Below are 17,273 nucleotides of genomic sequence, written 5' to 3'. Positions count from 1 at the left end.
CAACATTCTAGAAAAGGCAAAACAATGGAGAAAGTAAGAAGGTGAGTGGCTCCCCAGGGCTGGGTGGGTTGGGAGAATGATGACTAGATGGAGCACAGAGGAGTTTTGAGGTAGTGAAACCACTACATCATATTCCAGTGGATACAGTCTAAATGTATCAGAACCACAGGAAGTATAATGACAAGAGTGAGCCCTGATAGAGACAAAAACGTCAATGTAGGTTTGTTCATTGATTGTAACAGATGTCCCACTCTGGCAGGTGACCACAGGTAAGGCTGTGCAAGTTGGTATATGGGAACTCTGCACTTCCTGCTGAATTTTGCTGCCAACCCATTTGCTTTAAAAGAAATTGAGGGTGGCGTGGAGACTTGACTAAGCACACTTCCTCCAATTGGTGAGGCCTGGACTCTACCCGGAAGCCACTATAGCAGCTCATGGGCTCTCGATTGTTTTTCATTTCCTGTAGCATTTCCTATGTGTATCTTCTCTTCCAGAAAATTAAAAATGGAAGACAGAGTTGAGAAGTGACTGTGCCCAGGAAGGAAAAGTTCTGCTAACATCCCTCAACTATCTATGGACATCTCTAACCCAATCTTACATCTTGCCACCAAATCTCTCTTCCTACTCCCAAGGAAATGACAGCATTTAGAAGTACCTGTGGAAATCACCCAGGTGTTCTGCACTGATATAATCATCCAAGTTCAGAGTCAAGTCTGCCACTTGCTGTGTGCCATATTCCTAGAAAAACAAAAGACAGGGATATTTCTGGGCTAATGACTGGGAGTGAGGGAACAACACTTAAATACTCAACCTAGAGAAGCACTCACATGTTCACAAAGACACATACTACTAAAAGGATGGTTTGTAATCTATGATACTCCTGTAAAACTTGGGACTTCTCTGATCTAGGGATACTTCTTTCTGAGGCCAGAAAACCCAATGCCCAAGCCTTTGGGCAGCTCAGGCACAGCACGTCATTGAGGTACCAAACAGATGCACAACTTCAACTTGGAGGTGAGCAACATGGAGAAGCGAGGCAGGCAGAAATCTTGCTAAGGAGGACAGCAGCTGAGGCTGCAGGGGTCACATTAGTGGCTGACAAGAAAAGACACTGGCAGCCCTGGCCAGTACCTGATGTCTAGAAGTGGTGGCAGTAGCAGTGGTTTCTGTAGCACTGTTCCTGGAAGCCCAGACCTTTATGTGGGTCAATGAGCCCTACCCCTCCTTTACTACATACTTTCTAAAGATTCAACTAACCTCAAGGGATTTTGTTACTTGCCACTAAGGACTCTGTCTGATATAGCACCTTAATGTTCACCAAAAGGGAAAGGGATACAGGAATACTTAGTACCCAGTAGTTAAAGTCAATGAAATTTACCTGTATGTAGTCCATGTAAAGGCCAAACCATATTGAAAAAGCACAGTGCAGAACACAGTTAGCAAGATAGTTTTAAATGAACATACATGGAAAACCAAGACAAAAATGTAACAAAAATAAAGCCATTGCCCTCAAGGTGCTTACAGTCAGTGACAGACACAGACACTAGAGCAAAGCACAAGTATGTACACAATTACAAGATGGGGTGAGTACCAAGCAGGAAAACAAAATGGAGAAAGAGGCAAAGTTAAGATTTTTCTGGTAGACGGTGGTGGCTAGGTGGGCCCCAACTTTTTGTGGTGGAACTTTTGAGAAGGAATGAGCTGAGCTGGGGGCTGGTGCTATGGTGTAGTGGGTGAAGCCACCTCCCGTGGTGCTGGCATCCCATATGTGTGCTGGTTCGAGTACTGCTGCTAGACTTCTGACCTAGCTCCTGCTAATGGCCTGGGAAAGCAGCAGAAGATGGCCCAAGTGCTTGGGTCCCTGCACACATGTGGGAGACCCAGAAGAAGCTCGTGGCTCCTGGCTTCAGATTGGCCCAGCTCCAGACATTGCAGCCATTTAGGGAGTGAATCAGCGGATGGAAGATCTTTCTGTCTCTGTAACTCTGATTTTCAAATAAATAAATAAATCTTTTAAAAATAATAATAATAAGAGAAGGGATCCAGCCAGGCTGAAGGAATGCGGGAGGGGGTGAGTTACTGGTAGGCTGGGGGCTAAGAAGGCTCCAGCACAGGAAATATAGAGGGTGAGCCCTCCAAGGAGTCAAGAACTCAGCTAACTTAAAGAAACTAAAATAAGCCCACTGGGTTATGAGATTTCTTCACCTGTGTTGTCCTCTAATGGGTTCACCTTAAATCATTTAACCATTTCTCCACTAATACAAAGTCCTTCCTGGTAACACCAGGCAGTGGACATCTTGGTGTACGAAGCTTTATCTAGAGTTCTCACTTTGGTATGAAGTTCCAGAAGTGAGGTTTCTGGGTAAAAATTTTGTAACATTCACAGCTCTGGATCCATGCAGGTTTCAAAAGGGCCGTTCCCAGCCCTGCTCCCTTCAGCAGACCCCCGAGTGTCTCGGAGACTCACCAACACGTTAATGATCATGCTGTTCTCCATGGTGACGGCTTTCACCAGGAGCTTTCTGGACCCATCCTTAGCCTCATAACGGAGCACATAGAGGTCTTTATTGCTGTTCCACCCCTCTGGCAGCAGTTCTGATTTCTTATCATCGGGACTTGGCTGGAAAAGAAAGACAACAGGATTGAAAGGAGAAAGATCATGACCTAAGAACACAGAGCTACAGAGGACCTTAAAAGCAATCAAATCCCACCCCTCACTTCACTACGAGGACATGTCTGAGATCACAAGCAAAGCAGAGGCATAAGACCTCAGTCTCTGGACTCCTGCTCTCCTGTTCTCTCCCCCTATCTGACTGTCTTTACGATGCTGCACTAGAACCTGCAGCCTTGGTTTGATAAAACATCCTTTCTTCAGCCCCTGTCAAGAATAAGGCCAACCAACCTTAACAAAGGATGTTGAGAAAATCTAAATCAAAGGTTTGCACCTTGGGTCATTAACGTGTTGATTACAACTATACATACTAAGGTAGCCCCCCAAAACCCCAAGAAAATGCAGTAAACAAAACTTCTGAATAATTTTCCTGTAAACACAAAACAGAGCATCTGTACAAGACAGGAAGAGAGTTACAGAACAGACACCTGTGCAGCTGCCAGCTGCTGGAGAAACAGACATCACCACTACTGCTGAGGCCCTGAGCAGCCAACCCCAGCGACTCTCCCTCCTTTCCCCTCAAGGGCGATTTTTAAACAGTGCTTTCCTTAGAGTTACATTAATATGCATGCAACCACAGATATGCACTCGTTACAGTGTGTTTAGATTTGTGTACATGACATCATTTTCAGCATTTTTTATTGACAGCCACCCATGCCCATGAATTTAACTATGGCTGATTCATAGTCACAGCTCTTGGTGAGTGTGCTGCGACTTGCACACTCACTGTTGGAGATTAGGAACACGTCCAGGTTATTGATTACGCTATTATCAACAATGCTGCTCTGAACATTCTTGTACACATGTGGATGAATTTCTAGAGTATGCCTGGAAGAACTTTCGATTTATAAGATAAAGTCAAATCATTTACCCAAAAGGTGCTTATCTGCCCACTCATTAGCCACAAACATTCCACATGGTCTGCAATGTCATGATTCCAAAACTTTTTAAGCCTGGCTAGCCTGGTGGGTGTAAATGCTTCTGACTGTGGGTTGAAATGCTCTCCTTTCTTTTCCTTGTTAATAATCCTAGGGCTTTCCTTTTACATACTAAACTTTGAGAAATGTTCTCCAACTGTTTCTATTGTGAAATGAATACATTGAATTCTCCATGAGGAAACGATTTCTTAAAGAAGGTCTGTGAAAGAAAAAAAAAATGCTGCCATAAAGACAGTTACAATTTATAGCTTCTGTTCCATGAGAGGCTCTACAGAAAAAGTTAACAGCAGTCACAGGAGAGGAAGACAGTTTCCTTGGCTACAAAGGAAAGGAATTAACAACCTTCAAATAATAAAAAGTTGGGAACCCTAAAACTAGCAAAGTATGACCAAGGACAAGAGCAACTAACAGTGTACAAGTACAAACAGTAGCTCAACTCTACTAGCATCAGGGGAGCACAGGCTGAAATAGACCTGCAGGTTACCCCACAGGACTGGGCATATGCGTCTTCTGTTTTCTGCCGGATGTTTATGCGGGTGTCGGGAGAATAACCCCCAGGCACTCCGGCGGGCATTTAAACTCACACAGCCTCTTTGGGGAGCACTCAAGCAATATTTAGCGTCATTAGGTGAGCCAATATTCCATGAACCAAAATCCTAGCTCCTGGAAGAAATTCTGTATAGACACACAGGGAACATGCCAAGGGATCTTTAGCATAACCTTGGCTAGAGCAGGAAAAAAAGGAAGGTAAAACGCAAAATATGCTTACAGTGGAATACCACATATTAGTCAGAAGGAACAAAGAGCTAACTGTAACATGATACATAAAAGTAAAAAAAAAATGCTTTAAAGACAATTTTTAAAATGAGATTCACAGTCCAGAATCATTCATATGAAAATTTTTAAACTACCCAGAAACATGCGCTATATATTTTCCATGGCTGGACATCTGCACCGCACAACACCGAGCAGTTGCACTGAAAATATTAGGGGGAGGGGTGGCCAAGTGGGGCCAAAGATGAAGACCAAGGGCAAAAGACAAAAGCCCAGCAATCTGAACTTTACACCAAGGACAGCAGAGGACACGAATTGGGAGCAGCTGGCTTCTCCGCTTTGGCCACCGCTGGTGCTCAGGAATCCCCTGGAGGTAGTGGATGCTGCAACTGGCCTGGATGAAAATCTGGCTCAATAATGAGGAAATTCATAGGCCTGAAGCTGAGAAATCAAAGTAACAAAAAGCAAAAGTGAAACTAATCAACCATTCTTCCAAGTGGGAAAAAGAAACTCGCCTCCTCCCACCCTGGACAGGCCTCCAGCACCACAGTAGGCGTGGTGGACGTGAAGTCTGCTTTGTGAGTCAGGGATCTGATGACATGCCTCAGCTTTGTCCTGTTGAGGGTCTTTTCATTTACATGATATCCTCCACGTATAGCATTGGATCACCAGAATTCTCTCTTGAAATAAATCATTTGGGGAGCCGGCACTGTGGCGCAGCAGGTTAAAGCCCCGGCCTGAAATGCCAGCATCCCATAGGGGCGCTGGTTCTAGTCCCGGCTGCTCCCTTTTTGAGGAGCTCTCTGCTGTGGCCTGGGAAAGCAGTAGAAGATGGTTCAAGTCTTTGGGTCCCTGTACCCACGTGGGGGACCTGGAGGAAGCTCCTGGCTCCTGGCTTCGGATGGGCACAGCGCTAGCCGTAGCGGCCATTTTGGGGGTGAACCAATGGAAGCTTTCTCTCTGTATCTCTCTCACTATCTATATTTCTACCTGTCAAATAAATAAAAAAATTAAAAAAAAAATCATTTGGTCTGCTGACCATCCCATCCCTTTTGGTTTTTAGAGTAAGAGAGAGTCCCTCAGGTCAGGTAAGGCTCATGCCTTGCCCTGCAGAGCAACTAATGTTCCCCTGAAAGCAGAGATGGGACTGAGAGGGACACGCCCCGGTGCTATCAGGCCAAACATAGCACTCAACTACCCTTTGGGCCCTGAGGTCAAATATCAGGTGTCCCAGAAAGCTAAGCTGGAAAGCAGCCAGTGCAAGATCAAGTGCTTTAACTCACTGGAATGAAAAACTGAAGCATGGTCATTACCAGTCAGGTGCAGAGCTGCTTGAAATTCAGAGTTCCTGGCTACCCAGACTATAACTGGAGATTTTCCCAGCCATGCCCACCAGACCAGTCTCAAGAGAATAAAGGTGATTGATTGACTTCCCAGGTAAAATCCTGGGGATGGAAGCATTCTTTAATGGCCATGAGTTCACTCCAGTGTTTCTGGGCTAAACTAAATGCAAAGAAATTCAAAAGGATCATTTTGGGCATTTTCTCTTTCTTTAAAATGCTTAGATTTCTACAACAGAAAACAATATTCTCTATCTGAAGTCCTTGACCATTTCTATGCTCTTGCCACCTAAATCACCTGTCATGGTTGTAAAGCTCTTAATGGGGAGTAGCACTGACTTTAAGAAGGAAATCCAAATTCAAAAACAGGATTTTTGTTGAAGTCAATTGCAGCACAGCTCTTCCAACCAAGTTTTACATAGCAGAATAGGCAAAACCAAAGAGAAAAGCAGACAGCACAACTTTCTATTTAACTGCTGACACATAGTCAAGAACAAGCTCTTGGGACCTTCTTCCCCTTATCACCCCCATAAGGGTGGGGAGCAGGAGGTAGCTGGAGGCGACACAAACATCCTCTGAACCTGGCACACACTACCGGTCTCAGTCCAGTGTGCTGGCCCCAGGCTAGAAAATTAAACCTGCTCTTTAATAAACTAACAGCAACGATGCCTCTCCAATAGCTTCTGCTCCAAACGAGAGCAGACGTGGCAGAATGGAGAGATCAGCGCAACTGAGCCTCGTGGTGCTTGAGAAAAGGCCAAACGCAGCAAAACTACACCACAGTCTAGTCTGTCACCTAAACAGCCATGGGGGGATGGGGGACAGTAGGCGAGGCCTTCCAAAACCCCCATCCCCCAGGCTCCTTGGCCTCCCCAAAGTTGTCACATCTGTTTCTGGCCTGCGGAGCCCCACAGCACATAGTACCAGGAACAGAGAATTACATGGACCTTTGGGAATTGGTCAAGGATCTTTATTTTCAGGAAAACAATATTAAAAATGAGATTATATTCTTTCCGCACATTTTACCTACAATTCTGCGGGCCTGGGGTGGAGGGCAAGAGGAAGATGACAACTGGAAGGAAGCACTCTCCTGTGTGAACAAACCCATTTATATAAACTGTCAAAGTGAGATGGGTGCTGAGGAAATGCGAGGGGATGGGCGGTGGGGGCGAACCTGCAGCACTGATGCGTACCTGTGGCAGGTACTTCTACACAGTCCCGGGTTCTGAGAGTGTGGCAGAGTGGAAGCAGCCAGCTGGGCGTGAGGAAGGAGTAAGGTCTCTGGGGAGGGCTAAGGGCAGGGCAGACCTATTTCTTCTGATGGACAGGGCAAAGGGCAGGGGGAGCCAAGGACCAATGGGGAACATCAAAGTCAAAACCAAGTCACTCTACAACCCCAGCGCCCCGTGCACCAGCCTCCACACTAGCTCTCTGGGAGAACTTTCCGGGGCCAGTGAAAGGGCTGGCAAAGATCAGAAAGCCAGAGTGGGGCAAGTAGAGACGGTGCTTGTGTTGGGGAACCAGGTGTGAAGGGGAGCCTGACACTCGGGGGAGGGGGCTGTTTCCAGCTGGTCCCAACGTCTAAGATGCTGAAAGGCACGGCAAGTGGAAAGAAGCGCAGTGTGATGGGACAGAGCAGGGATGGGTGCGTTTGGGAAGAGACAACTCCTGCTCTGTGTGTGAGAGTGAGGCCGGCCCTTCTCTTCCAGTCTCATCTCCGGTCTTAGAGCCCGCGTGAGGACGGGGTCTGTGTGAACCTGGGAGTGGGCATGGGGATGCTGAGTGTGTCCCAGGGGCCCCAGTGAGAGACCTGAGGCCTGAAAACCAGGAGCCAGAAAGGCACGCCGGTTGTTGATTCTCGCTGATGGAGGCAAGGCAGGAGTGGGTATAGTAGTTTTAGGCCTTGGTCACAAGGGATAGAGAAGAATGGGGACAGCAGTGGCAGGGGTTAGGAGCATAAGCTGGCTAAGTGTGCACAATGCATAAAGCCAGTTGGAGGGAGCCCTAAGCTGTGTCAGCAGAGGAAAATTAGTTAGACTGTGACGAGAATCTGAGAAACTAAAAAAGGATTAGAGGATTCCAGAACTAAAGTTAGAAATGAAAGGAAGGAAGAAATCCCACCACAAGATCTAAGGTGTGGGGTGGCCTGCTCCTCAGAGTCGCTCCTGGGTGCAACAGGGACAGGACCCTGACAGGGAGGGGCGGGCCTGGGGCTCTCAGTGCCCAGAGCTGCTTACCAGAGGAGTGAGTGGAGTGTGGCTGCAGGCCTTCCAGATGGAGGAGCCAGGAAATGACAAGGCAGAAGGGGCCAGGCCTCAAGCTTTGAAGAGGCAGAAGGGGCTGGCCATGTTGGGAGGCACTCTTACCCAATTCTCACACCAAGGGGTGTGTGTGTGTGGAGGGGTTTCCCTGAGGCAGAGGCTGAGCTGCAGGGGGCAGTGGCAAGTGGACCAGCCTGGGTCCTTCAGCAAAGGATGAAGGGCGGGTGCGCACTCTGGGCCCCTGCACAGGGGTGCAGAAAGGGCAAAGCTCACGCCCGTACTTGTGCTTGGATCCGGATGCCTGGCGCGGGCCAGTACTGGGTGTGCTGTCCCACGCGCCCCACCTCGCAGCTCCGTGGTAAGGAGTTCACAGAGGGGAGCAGGTGGGTCAGAGGAACCCTGGGGGGCGGCCCCTCTGTCTCGGTGCGAGGCCCGTACACTCCAGGTCTGGGAGACTGCCGGGCTGTGCTGAAACGAGTTGCTGTCCTTCAGTTTACAAATCAATGTCGCACCAGCTGTTAGGAGGGACGCCGGGCTGGGCTGGCACAGCTTTGCCATGCCCCGGGGAGGGGGGAGGTCAGGGGCTCTGGATCGGGCCCTGGGCCTCCGGACAGAGGACGGCTCCCACTCCACCCCGGCGGGCTCCGCGGCGTACCTGGTCGCTGGCACCCACGCCGTAGTAGCCGTGGGTCACCACCTCCCAGTGCAGGAAACAGATGAGCGCGTCCTGCGTGCAGGTGATGACCGGCGCCACCGAGGCGAACAGTACTTCCAAGCCCGCCATGAGCGTCCGCAGCTTCTGCGGGGAGAGGAGGGAACGGGGAGAGTGCAGTGAGTTGGCGTGGCCCCGCGACGAGCTCTACCTCGGCTCCGCTTTTCCGTAGCTCTGCCCGGGACTCCACCAGCGCCAAAATGGAGACGCCCAGGGGTGGGACGCAGCTGCCGGAAGTAACTGCAAGCGCCGGCGCAGCGGCGCAAGGCGCGCCGGACGGGAAACGCTAGCGCGATGCTGAATGGTTCCTCCAGGGAGCGCGCGTGCAGGAAGCGGCGCTTCAAAGCCAGAGTCTCCTGAGCCCCTCCACAGCCCTCAGGGTCTGTTACAGCCTTGGCGTTGCGACCTTGAGGAGGGAACGCTTCCCTGTGAGTCACAGTCTCCCTATCCGCAAATGGGGGAGTGCTCGAGTGCAGAAGAAGCTAGAGAATATGGCCCAGGAATAGTCGCAGTAACTGTTAGCTCGTGTGCCGTGCCGTGCCTAGACGCTTTACTTGTGTTCACTTACTGAACAATCCTAGGTAGTTGGTATTAGTGTTATAATCATCTCACAGACGAGGAAGCCGAGGCACAGAGGGACCATTTGACCGAAGCAACGCAGCCGTCCAGCGAGTGGCCTGGATGGTTCTGGAAACCCACAGTCTGGCTCCTGGGATAACCTTTATAAGTGTTTATTGTGAGCTGCATCCTGTACCCAAACCTTTGCATAGCTCCTTCAACAACTATACGAGGGAGTTCCATTTTTTCCATCAGCCCGTTTGGCAGATGACAAAGGGTTGAAGCCGCTTCTCCCAGAAGCCTTGGCTCTGCCCTCAGAGCCAAAACTCCTGACCCACTACCGAATTTCAGTCATTTCTTTGCCTCTCTCCTTCGTGATTTCTATCATTTCTTGAAGTCCGGTCAGTGCTTTTACTCAAATCAATGTAGTTTCCTCACGTACATGCCATGGTGGGCTCTCCCTTGGATAGCCCCAACCTCAGCACTGCCCCCCTTCACCCTGCCTTGCTGTGGGCTCCTCTGCAGTCTGCAACCTGAGACTCATTTGACACAGGTCAGGACCTCACAGGATTCCCTTTCCACCTCGGGGAAGAGCAAAGTCTTCCCCCGTGGTCTGCCAGCCCCTGCCCCAGCTCAGTGCTCTGCTGACGTCATCTTCTCCATCTGGACCCACATCCCCTGTGCTGGGGGCAGCCATACTTTTTGGCTCCCCTCTGCTGTTGATCCAATGTGGCCCAACCCTCAAAATGTATTCTGCATCTGCACTTCCCACCACCTGCACTTCCACTTGTTCTAAGTCTCCAGCATCTCACACTTGGACCATTACAGCTGCCTCCTAACCAGGCTCCCCCACCACATGGGAGCCTCAACACATGTCCCCAGGCCTTTGTGTCCCTAGGGGGATTGGTTCCGGGATCTCTTTGAGATACCAAAATCCATGGGTGCTCAAATCCCTTATAGAAAATAGTGTGGTATTTACATGGAATCCACACACATCTTCATTTGCCTCTGGATGACTTATAATACATAATACAGTGTAAATGCTATGTATATGGCTATTGCATTGTGTTGTTTAGGGGATAATGACAAGAAAAAAGTCTGTGTGTTCAGTACAGATGCACTTTTTCTTTTACCATGTGCAGTTGATTGGATCTGCAGATGCAGTATAGGTGCAGGTGCAGAGGGCTGACTGTACTGCGTTCTCTGCTGGGAATGCTCTTTCGCCAAACATCTTCATGGTTTGCTCCTTCATTCTAAGGAGCCCCTTCCCTCACCACCCCCCAGCCTCAGCAGGGGGCTTTCCTGACCACCTCATCCAGAAAAACTTCTTTAACCCTTACCCTGACTTCTTTATTGCAAAGCATTCATCATAACCGGATACTACTTTAGATATTTATTGCTTTTTTTGGGGAAAAAATGTCTTCCTAAATGACTGTGACAGAGCGGTGGTAGGGACCATGTCTGTCTTATGCACAGCTGCCCCTGGGTGGCTTCTACACTCAATGCACACCTACTGAGAGGAACAAAGCATGAATACTGCATGAAGGAATTCTTGGCTTAGTTTCCCCCTTTGCAGTCCAGGGCTCACTTTGTCAGCTGACCCTGTGCCTCTCCTGTTTTGTGGTCCTAGGGTTTCCAGGTTCTTTGAGCCCCATCTGCTGAGGTTCTGGCTGAGCAGGTGTGAGATGCAGACAGGTAAGCTGACTGCACTCTGATTGATGCTAAAGCTAAAGCTGGTAGTGACAGAACTATCTGAGGCATACTGCCTGTGCTGTAAAGCTATTTATCCTTTCCACTGAGAAGCCTTGGGCTTTCAGCTTCACTGATATTGCTTGCTCTGTTCCTTCTGCTTGTAATGTCCTTCCCCAGTTAAGGAAAATTCTTACAGATTCATTCCTACTTTCATAGACTGGACTTCCATGGATGATGGAGCAGGCTATGCACGGCACAAAGATGCCTGTGCAATGGCAGCCCTATTCCCAAATGCGTGCTACGAGCCAGCTGATTCTTGTTCCTATGGCTCTTGCTCTGTCTAGTGGTAAAAAAAATACAAAGATAACTCACTGTGAAAACTTCCCTAATAACGGGATACTCAGGAGCCTCTGTAAGCACACAGCAAGCACCTAACACAGAGTGGGGGTCGGGGAGGGCTTCCCAGAGGAGGAGGTGGCTGACTGTACAGAACGTGGATGGAAGATTGGGACTGGATTATGGACCAAAAGGTAAGAGGGAAGAGCATGCGCTCAGGCACGGAGTGTGTTATGCAGCTGGTTCTGTGTGATCAAAAGGTCATTGCTGCTTTCCGAGTGAGGCCTCCCCTTGTCTCTTTGGCCTACAATTAATTTTTCTTTCTTCTGTGCAGTTGGCATCAGTGGGATGCCAAGGGATGCGCCTGGGACAGTGAGAGCCGTCAGTCTCAATGGAAAGGAGAATTTTATCATTGAAGTTGATTAGACTCTCTGGTTCATGGTGGCAATAAAAAGCACACTGACATTTGGTCAGTTTTATTACTAATTATAAGGCTTTTTTTAAAAAACAGACAATGTACACCCCTGGACACCAGCACCTGGGCAGACAGTTCCCTCACTGCCACCCTTGGTTCCACTCTGTGTAATCCTGATTGTAGCCGTTATCTCGTTGAACTTTGCTTCCCTGTTACACTCTCTAATTCTGTCTTGGTGCGGGTTTCTTCGGGAGCAGAGTCCAGGAAGTAGCAGTAGGGGAGAGGGCACATGAGATGGGAAGGGAAGGGAGGGTGTGATCCAGCCCAGCCACTCTGTGGGCAACTGGAGCTCACTCCTGCTGGGAGCTCTGGAGGCAGCACAGGATGTATCTCCCAGCTCCCAGCTGAGGGAGTCGGCTGGGGCTTTTTCACCGACACCTGTGTCTGGAACAGGTAGATAGCTGCTTCTGGGATCATACAAAGCCCTTCGGCAGGTAGTTGCAGAATTGAGAGCAAGCAAGAAAGGAGTCTTTGGTGCCTAGAGATCCCTACTGAGGAGTGAACAGGGCGTTGCCATGGTGGCTCCTCTGGACTCTCTCTCCCAACTAAGGGTGAGCTATACCTTAAAAAGTTTGTGTCCCAGCAACTGCTAGGAAGTAGGTGCTAGCTCTGTATGTTGAAAGAATGAGATGAGCTCTGTCTCCTGTGTTTTGTTCTGTCTCCCTTGGCCCCAGGATCCTCCCTGGGTAGGAACCTGGGCTGGAGATTTGCAATCCCACACCTTGTGTGGACTTACCTCCACCAGCGAGTCCAAGGCTGCCCTGTGAGACTTGTGAGTGGCTGACAAGCAAGTGGCAGGTGCCTCCCTGGATGGGCCCCTGCTACCTAGGCAGAACAGAGCCCATGCCAGAGACGAGGGCCCAGGAAGACGGAAAGAACCTGGCAGGTGGCTGCAGCCATCTGTTGCTGGTCACCAAGTGACAGCAATGTGGACATTCTAAGTTCCCTGTCTCCCTAGAAACCATGAAGAAATGAGTTTGAGGGGGCAGGGCCCAGACAGGCACTGATATCTATCACTCAACATTGGGATTCTTCCTTTCCTTTGGCCTTCTGTCAGCCAGACACGTCACCCACTCCAGGAAGACTTATGTGACTAATGATGTTCTTTGCTTCGACCAAATGGCAGACTGTTGCCCAGGACTTCCCATTCCCCTTGTCCTCTGCATACTGGGTACCTGGAAAAGACAACTTATTTTTGGAAAGAGAATTTTAAGGTAGCTCTGTTTTTTTTTTTTTTAAGATTTTTAACATTTTGGTAAAATGCAATAACAAAACATCTATCCTATTAACTAATTTAAGTATGAACTTTAAGAAAAGTGTTATCTATTTATTTGAATGGCAGAGTTAGAGAGAGAATGCTTCCATCCACAGGTTCACTCCCTAAATGGCTACAACACCAGGCCTGGGCTAGACTGAAGCCAGGAGCCAGGAGCCAGGAGCTTTATCCAAGTCTCCCACACGGGGTGCAGGGGCTTTTCCAGGCACATTAGCAGGGAGCTGGATTGGAAGTGGAGCAGCCAGAACTCAAACTGGCACCCATATGTGATGCCAGCATTGCAGGCTGTGGCTTAACCTGTTATGCCACAACACCAGCCGCAGTAAAAACTCTTAAAATGTCATTTATATTGTTGTCCACCATCATCACCGTCTATCTCCAGAACCCTTTTCATCTTGCAAAAACTGAAACTTGGTGCCCATTAAACAATGACCCTCCATTTTTCCACCCTGCACTCTAGGGCAACCACCATTCTACTTTCTGTCCCTATGAGTTTGTCTACTTCAGATAGCACGTATGAGTGGAATCATATTCTATTCATCTTTTCGTGATTGTCTTCTTTCACTCAGCATAATGGTCTCCAGATTCATCCATGTTGCAGCTGAGTCGGAATTCTCCTCCCTTATAAGGTTAAATAGCATTCCATTGTTTGGGTATAACACTTTTTTTTTTAAATTTATCCGATGATGGCTACTTGGGCGGCCTCCACCTGCTGGCTTGTGTGAGTTATGCTGCTATGAACATGAATAAATGTCAAGACTCTACTTTTGGGGGTCAGTGCTGTGGTGTAGCGGGTAAAGCTGCTGCCTTCAGTACTGGCATCCCATATGGGCGCCGGTTCGAGACCTGGCTGCTCCTCTTCCTATCCAGCTCTCTGCTATGGCTTGGGAAAGCAGTAGAAGATGGCCCAAGTCCTTGGACCCCTGCACCCACGTGGGAGACCCAGAAGAAGCTTTTGGCTCCTGGCTTCGGATCGGTGCAGCTCCAGCTGTTGCAGCCAATTGGGGAGTGAAACAGCGGATGGAAGATCTCTCTCTCTCTCTCTCTCTCTTTCTCTCTCTCTGCCTCTTCTTCTCTCTCTGTGTAACTCTGACTTTCAAGTAAAATAAATAAATCTTTTAAAAAAAAAGACTCTACTTTCATTTCTTTGGGGGTATATACCTAGAATAGGCATTGCCAGATTGTATGGTAATTCTATTTTTATTATTTTATTTTTTTAAAGATTTATTTATTTATTTGAAAGGTAGGGTTACAGAGGTAGAGGCAGAGGCAGAGAGAGAGAGAGAGAGAGAGAGGTCTTCCATCTGCTGGTTCACTCCCTAGATGGCCGCAATGACTGGAGCTGTGCTGATGAGAAGCCAGGAGCCAGGAGCTTCTTCCAGGTCTCCCACGCTGGTGTAGGGATCCAAGAACTTGTGCCATCTTCTACTGCTTTCCCAGGCCACAGCAGAGAGCTGGATCAGAAGTGGGGCAGCTGGGACTCGAAATGGTGCCTATATGGGATGCCAGCACTGCAGGTGGCAGCTTTACCTGCTATGCCCCAGTGCTGGCCCATACTTTTACTTTTTTAAAAATTTTATTTAATTATTTGAGAGGTAGAGTTACAGACAGTGAGAGGGAGAGACAGAGAGAAAGGTCTTCATCCACTGGTTCACTCCCCAAATGGCCACAATGGCCAGAGCTATGCCAATCCAAAGCTAGGAGCCAGGAGCCTCCTCTGGGTCTCCCATGTGGGTGCAGGGACTCAAGGACCTGTGCCATCCTCCACTGCTTTCGCAGGCCGTAGCAGAGAGCTGGATGGGAAGAGGAGCAGCTGGGACTAGAACCGGTGCCCATATGGGATAGTGGCGCTGAAGGTAGAGGATTAACCTACTGTGCTACAGCACCAGCCCCTATTTTTAGTTTTTTAGAAACCATCAAACTGGTTTCCACTGGTGGCTGTACCATTTTACATTCCCACCATTGACGCACTGAGGTTCCAGTTTCTATACTTTTGGCCAGTGCTTACATTTGGTTTTTGGGTAGTTGCCATCCTAACAGGTGTGAAGTGCTCTCTCATTGTGATTTTGATTTGCATTTCCCTATTGATGGTGATGCTCAGCATCTTTCATTGACCATTTTTATGTTTTCTTTGGAGAAATATCGATTCAAGCTTCTTGCTGACTTCTGAATTGGATTGTTTGTGTTTTAGGGATTGCGTGTGTGTGCGTTAATCCCATATGAGGTATTTTATTTGCAAATATTTTCTCCATTTCTGCAGGTTACCTTTTTACTGTTTCTTTTCTTGGACAAAAATTTTTAATTTTAATAATTCGTCTACTTTTCTTATTTGCTGCCTGTGTCTTTGATGCCATATCTAAGAAATCACTGCTAATCTAGTGTGAATCTCTGTTGCTTTATGATTTTGAGTTTTATCCTTTTAGGTCTTATGTTTACGTTTTTGATCCATGTTGAGTTAATTTGGGGGGACGATGTGAGTACAGGTCCCATTTCATTCTTTTGTGCGTGGATATCCAATTTTCCTGGGAAAGGAAAGCATAGGTATAAGGAAAAGCATTCAGGGTGGAGACAATTAGTCTGGGTGTAGAAACCGCTCGGGTCTTGAGGACACCCAGAGGACCTGTGCAGAGACAAGGCAGGCCACAAGAGAGCGCCAGTGCCCACCCAAAATACCAGCAAAGGGCAGCCTTGCAAAGTGAAGCACACACTCCTTCGTTCTGAGTCACTCTTATACCAGGAGGATCGGGGAGCCCTAGCCTGGAGCCCCCCAGCAGGCTGTGCCCACAGTGATGTCAGCCTTCACACTGGGAAATACTGCTTTTGGCTCTGAGCATCGCTGACCTCAGGGAGAGACAGTCCCCAGAGAACCCAAGTCCCAAGGGGCACAGAGCATCTGTTTCTGAGGAATAGTAGAACTGTCCAAGGTCTCTTGATCTGAGCTGAGTTCAGTCAACCAGGGCCCTTGCTGGGAGATGACTGGATCTGTAATGTAGTTGTCACTGTCGGCATTTGCAATGATCTTTGTGGTTACACCAATTATAATTGGAGGTTCAAGTGATGGGATAGTTGCATAAATAATTGTACCCCCAGACATAGCATTTCCCCGAATACTTCCTAGAAGCTCGCAACTACTTCCATTGTCATTTCGCTCTTCCTTACCCCTCCAAAGCTGAAGTCGGCACTGGCACCAGAGGCCACCCTCCTCCTGCACTGTCCCTGTCCTCAGCAGGTGTTTGCATCCTTTCCCAGACTTGCTCCTGCCCCATCCCACACCTGCACAGCTGCAGCCCCCAAGGCTGCCCCATGTTGGTCAGGCAGGCGCATGGGTCACCAGCTTCACTCTGGAAGGCCAGCAGCTTCGTCTCACTCTCCCCAAACTGTACCATTGGTGAGCACAGGACTGCATATCTGGCTCACTGCTGTGCCTCTAGCACCCAGAACACCACCAGGCCCCACAGTAGGTGCCAGTGCATTTTTGTTGAGTAGATGAATGAAGTAACCAATGCACAATGAGGGAGAGGATCTAGGGCTTGGATTCGGGCACCCTGGGTTTGCATCCCGGTCTCAGTGCTTTCAGACCATGCAGCTTTGGACAAACGACTTATCGGATTGTCAAGGAGGGATTCCAGTAGTATCTCCTGCAAGGCTTGTTGGGTGAATTCCTGGAGATGATGTCAACCAAGCGCCTCCCACAGTCCTGGCCAGGGCTCCCAAGCGGTGGCTCATTATTTGAAATAATGAGGCCTTGGAAAGCAACTCCTATTTATTGAGGATTTACCATGTGTCTGGCAGTAGGCACACATCATCTAATTGCATTTTTTTAGCAATTTCAATGAGAGGTTAAGTAGTTCAGAGAAGTGAAATAACTTCCACAGGGTCACACAGCTGAGAGCAAAGTTGTCTCAGAGTCCAGGTCTGGAAGGCAGTAGCACACAGGCTCTCAAGTCAGACGTCCTGGCTTCTAGTCCTGGCTCCATAGCTTACAAGCAGGATGGCCCTGGGAAAATGTCTCCTCAGGGAGACTTAGAAAGTGACAGAAGAGGGCTACCCCTGGGGTGTGGTCTGTCCTCTGGGATTTGGGGAGGCCAGAGACATCACCAGCTGTGTGGCTCCAGTCTCGATCCCAGATCTGGAGCCACCTGCCAAGGCCTTCAGGCCCTGCTCTAATCACAGCATCTCCTGGGCCCCCATCAAGTACCAGGCTATTTGCAAATATGTTCTCTGTACCCTGGAGCTGAAT

At 48.7% G+C, this 17,273-nt stretch overlaps 1 protein-coding gene and 1 long non-coding RNA gene across 2 annotated transcripts in view; one reads left to right on the top strand and one right to left on the bottom strand.

The window, feature by feature from the left end:
- The window catches only part of PSMF1 (proteasome inhibitor subunit 1), a 40,758-nt gene extending 31,850 nt beyond the window's left edge, over positions 1–8,908 (bottom strand). The window contains exons 1-3 of the mRNA XM_070051979.2: positions 8,640–8,908; positions 2,468–2,620; positions 656–738 (exon numbers count right to left, since the gene is read on the bottom strand). Of these exons, the coding sequence (XP_069908080.1) occupies positions 656–738; positions 2,468–2,620; positions 8,640–8,768 (365 nt within the window). The 5' untranslated portion in view covers positions 8,769–8,908. The remainder of the gene's footprint in view (positions 1–655; positions 739–2,467; positions 2,621–8,639) is intronic.
- A 67-nt stretch (positions 8,909–8,975) lies between these two features.
- On the top strand, positions 8,976–14,162 carry LOC149123391 (uncharacterized). The gene is made up of 3 exons (XR_016216636.1): positions 8,976–9,124; positions 10,885–10,949; positions 13,904–14,162. It is a non-coding gene; the product is annotated as an uncharacterized LOC149123391 (long non-coding RNA).
- Positions 14,163–17,273: the final 3,111 nt, after the last annotated feature.

Source organism: Oryctolagus cuniculus, chromosome 11 (assembly GCF_051225735.1).
Source record: "Oryctolagus cuniculus isolate XC-2025 breed Fujian yellow rabbit chromosome 11, ASM5122573v1, whole genome shotgun sequence".
Classification (NCBI taxonomy): Eukaryota; Metazoa; Chordata; class Mammalia; order Lagomorpha; family Leporidae; genus Oryctolagus; species Oryctolagus cuniculus.
This window is presented reverse-complemented; position numbering and strand designations above follow the sequence as displayed.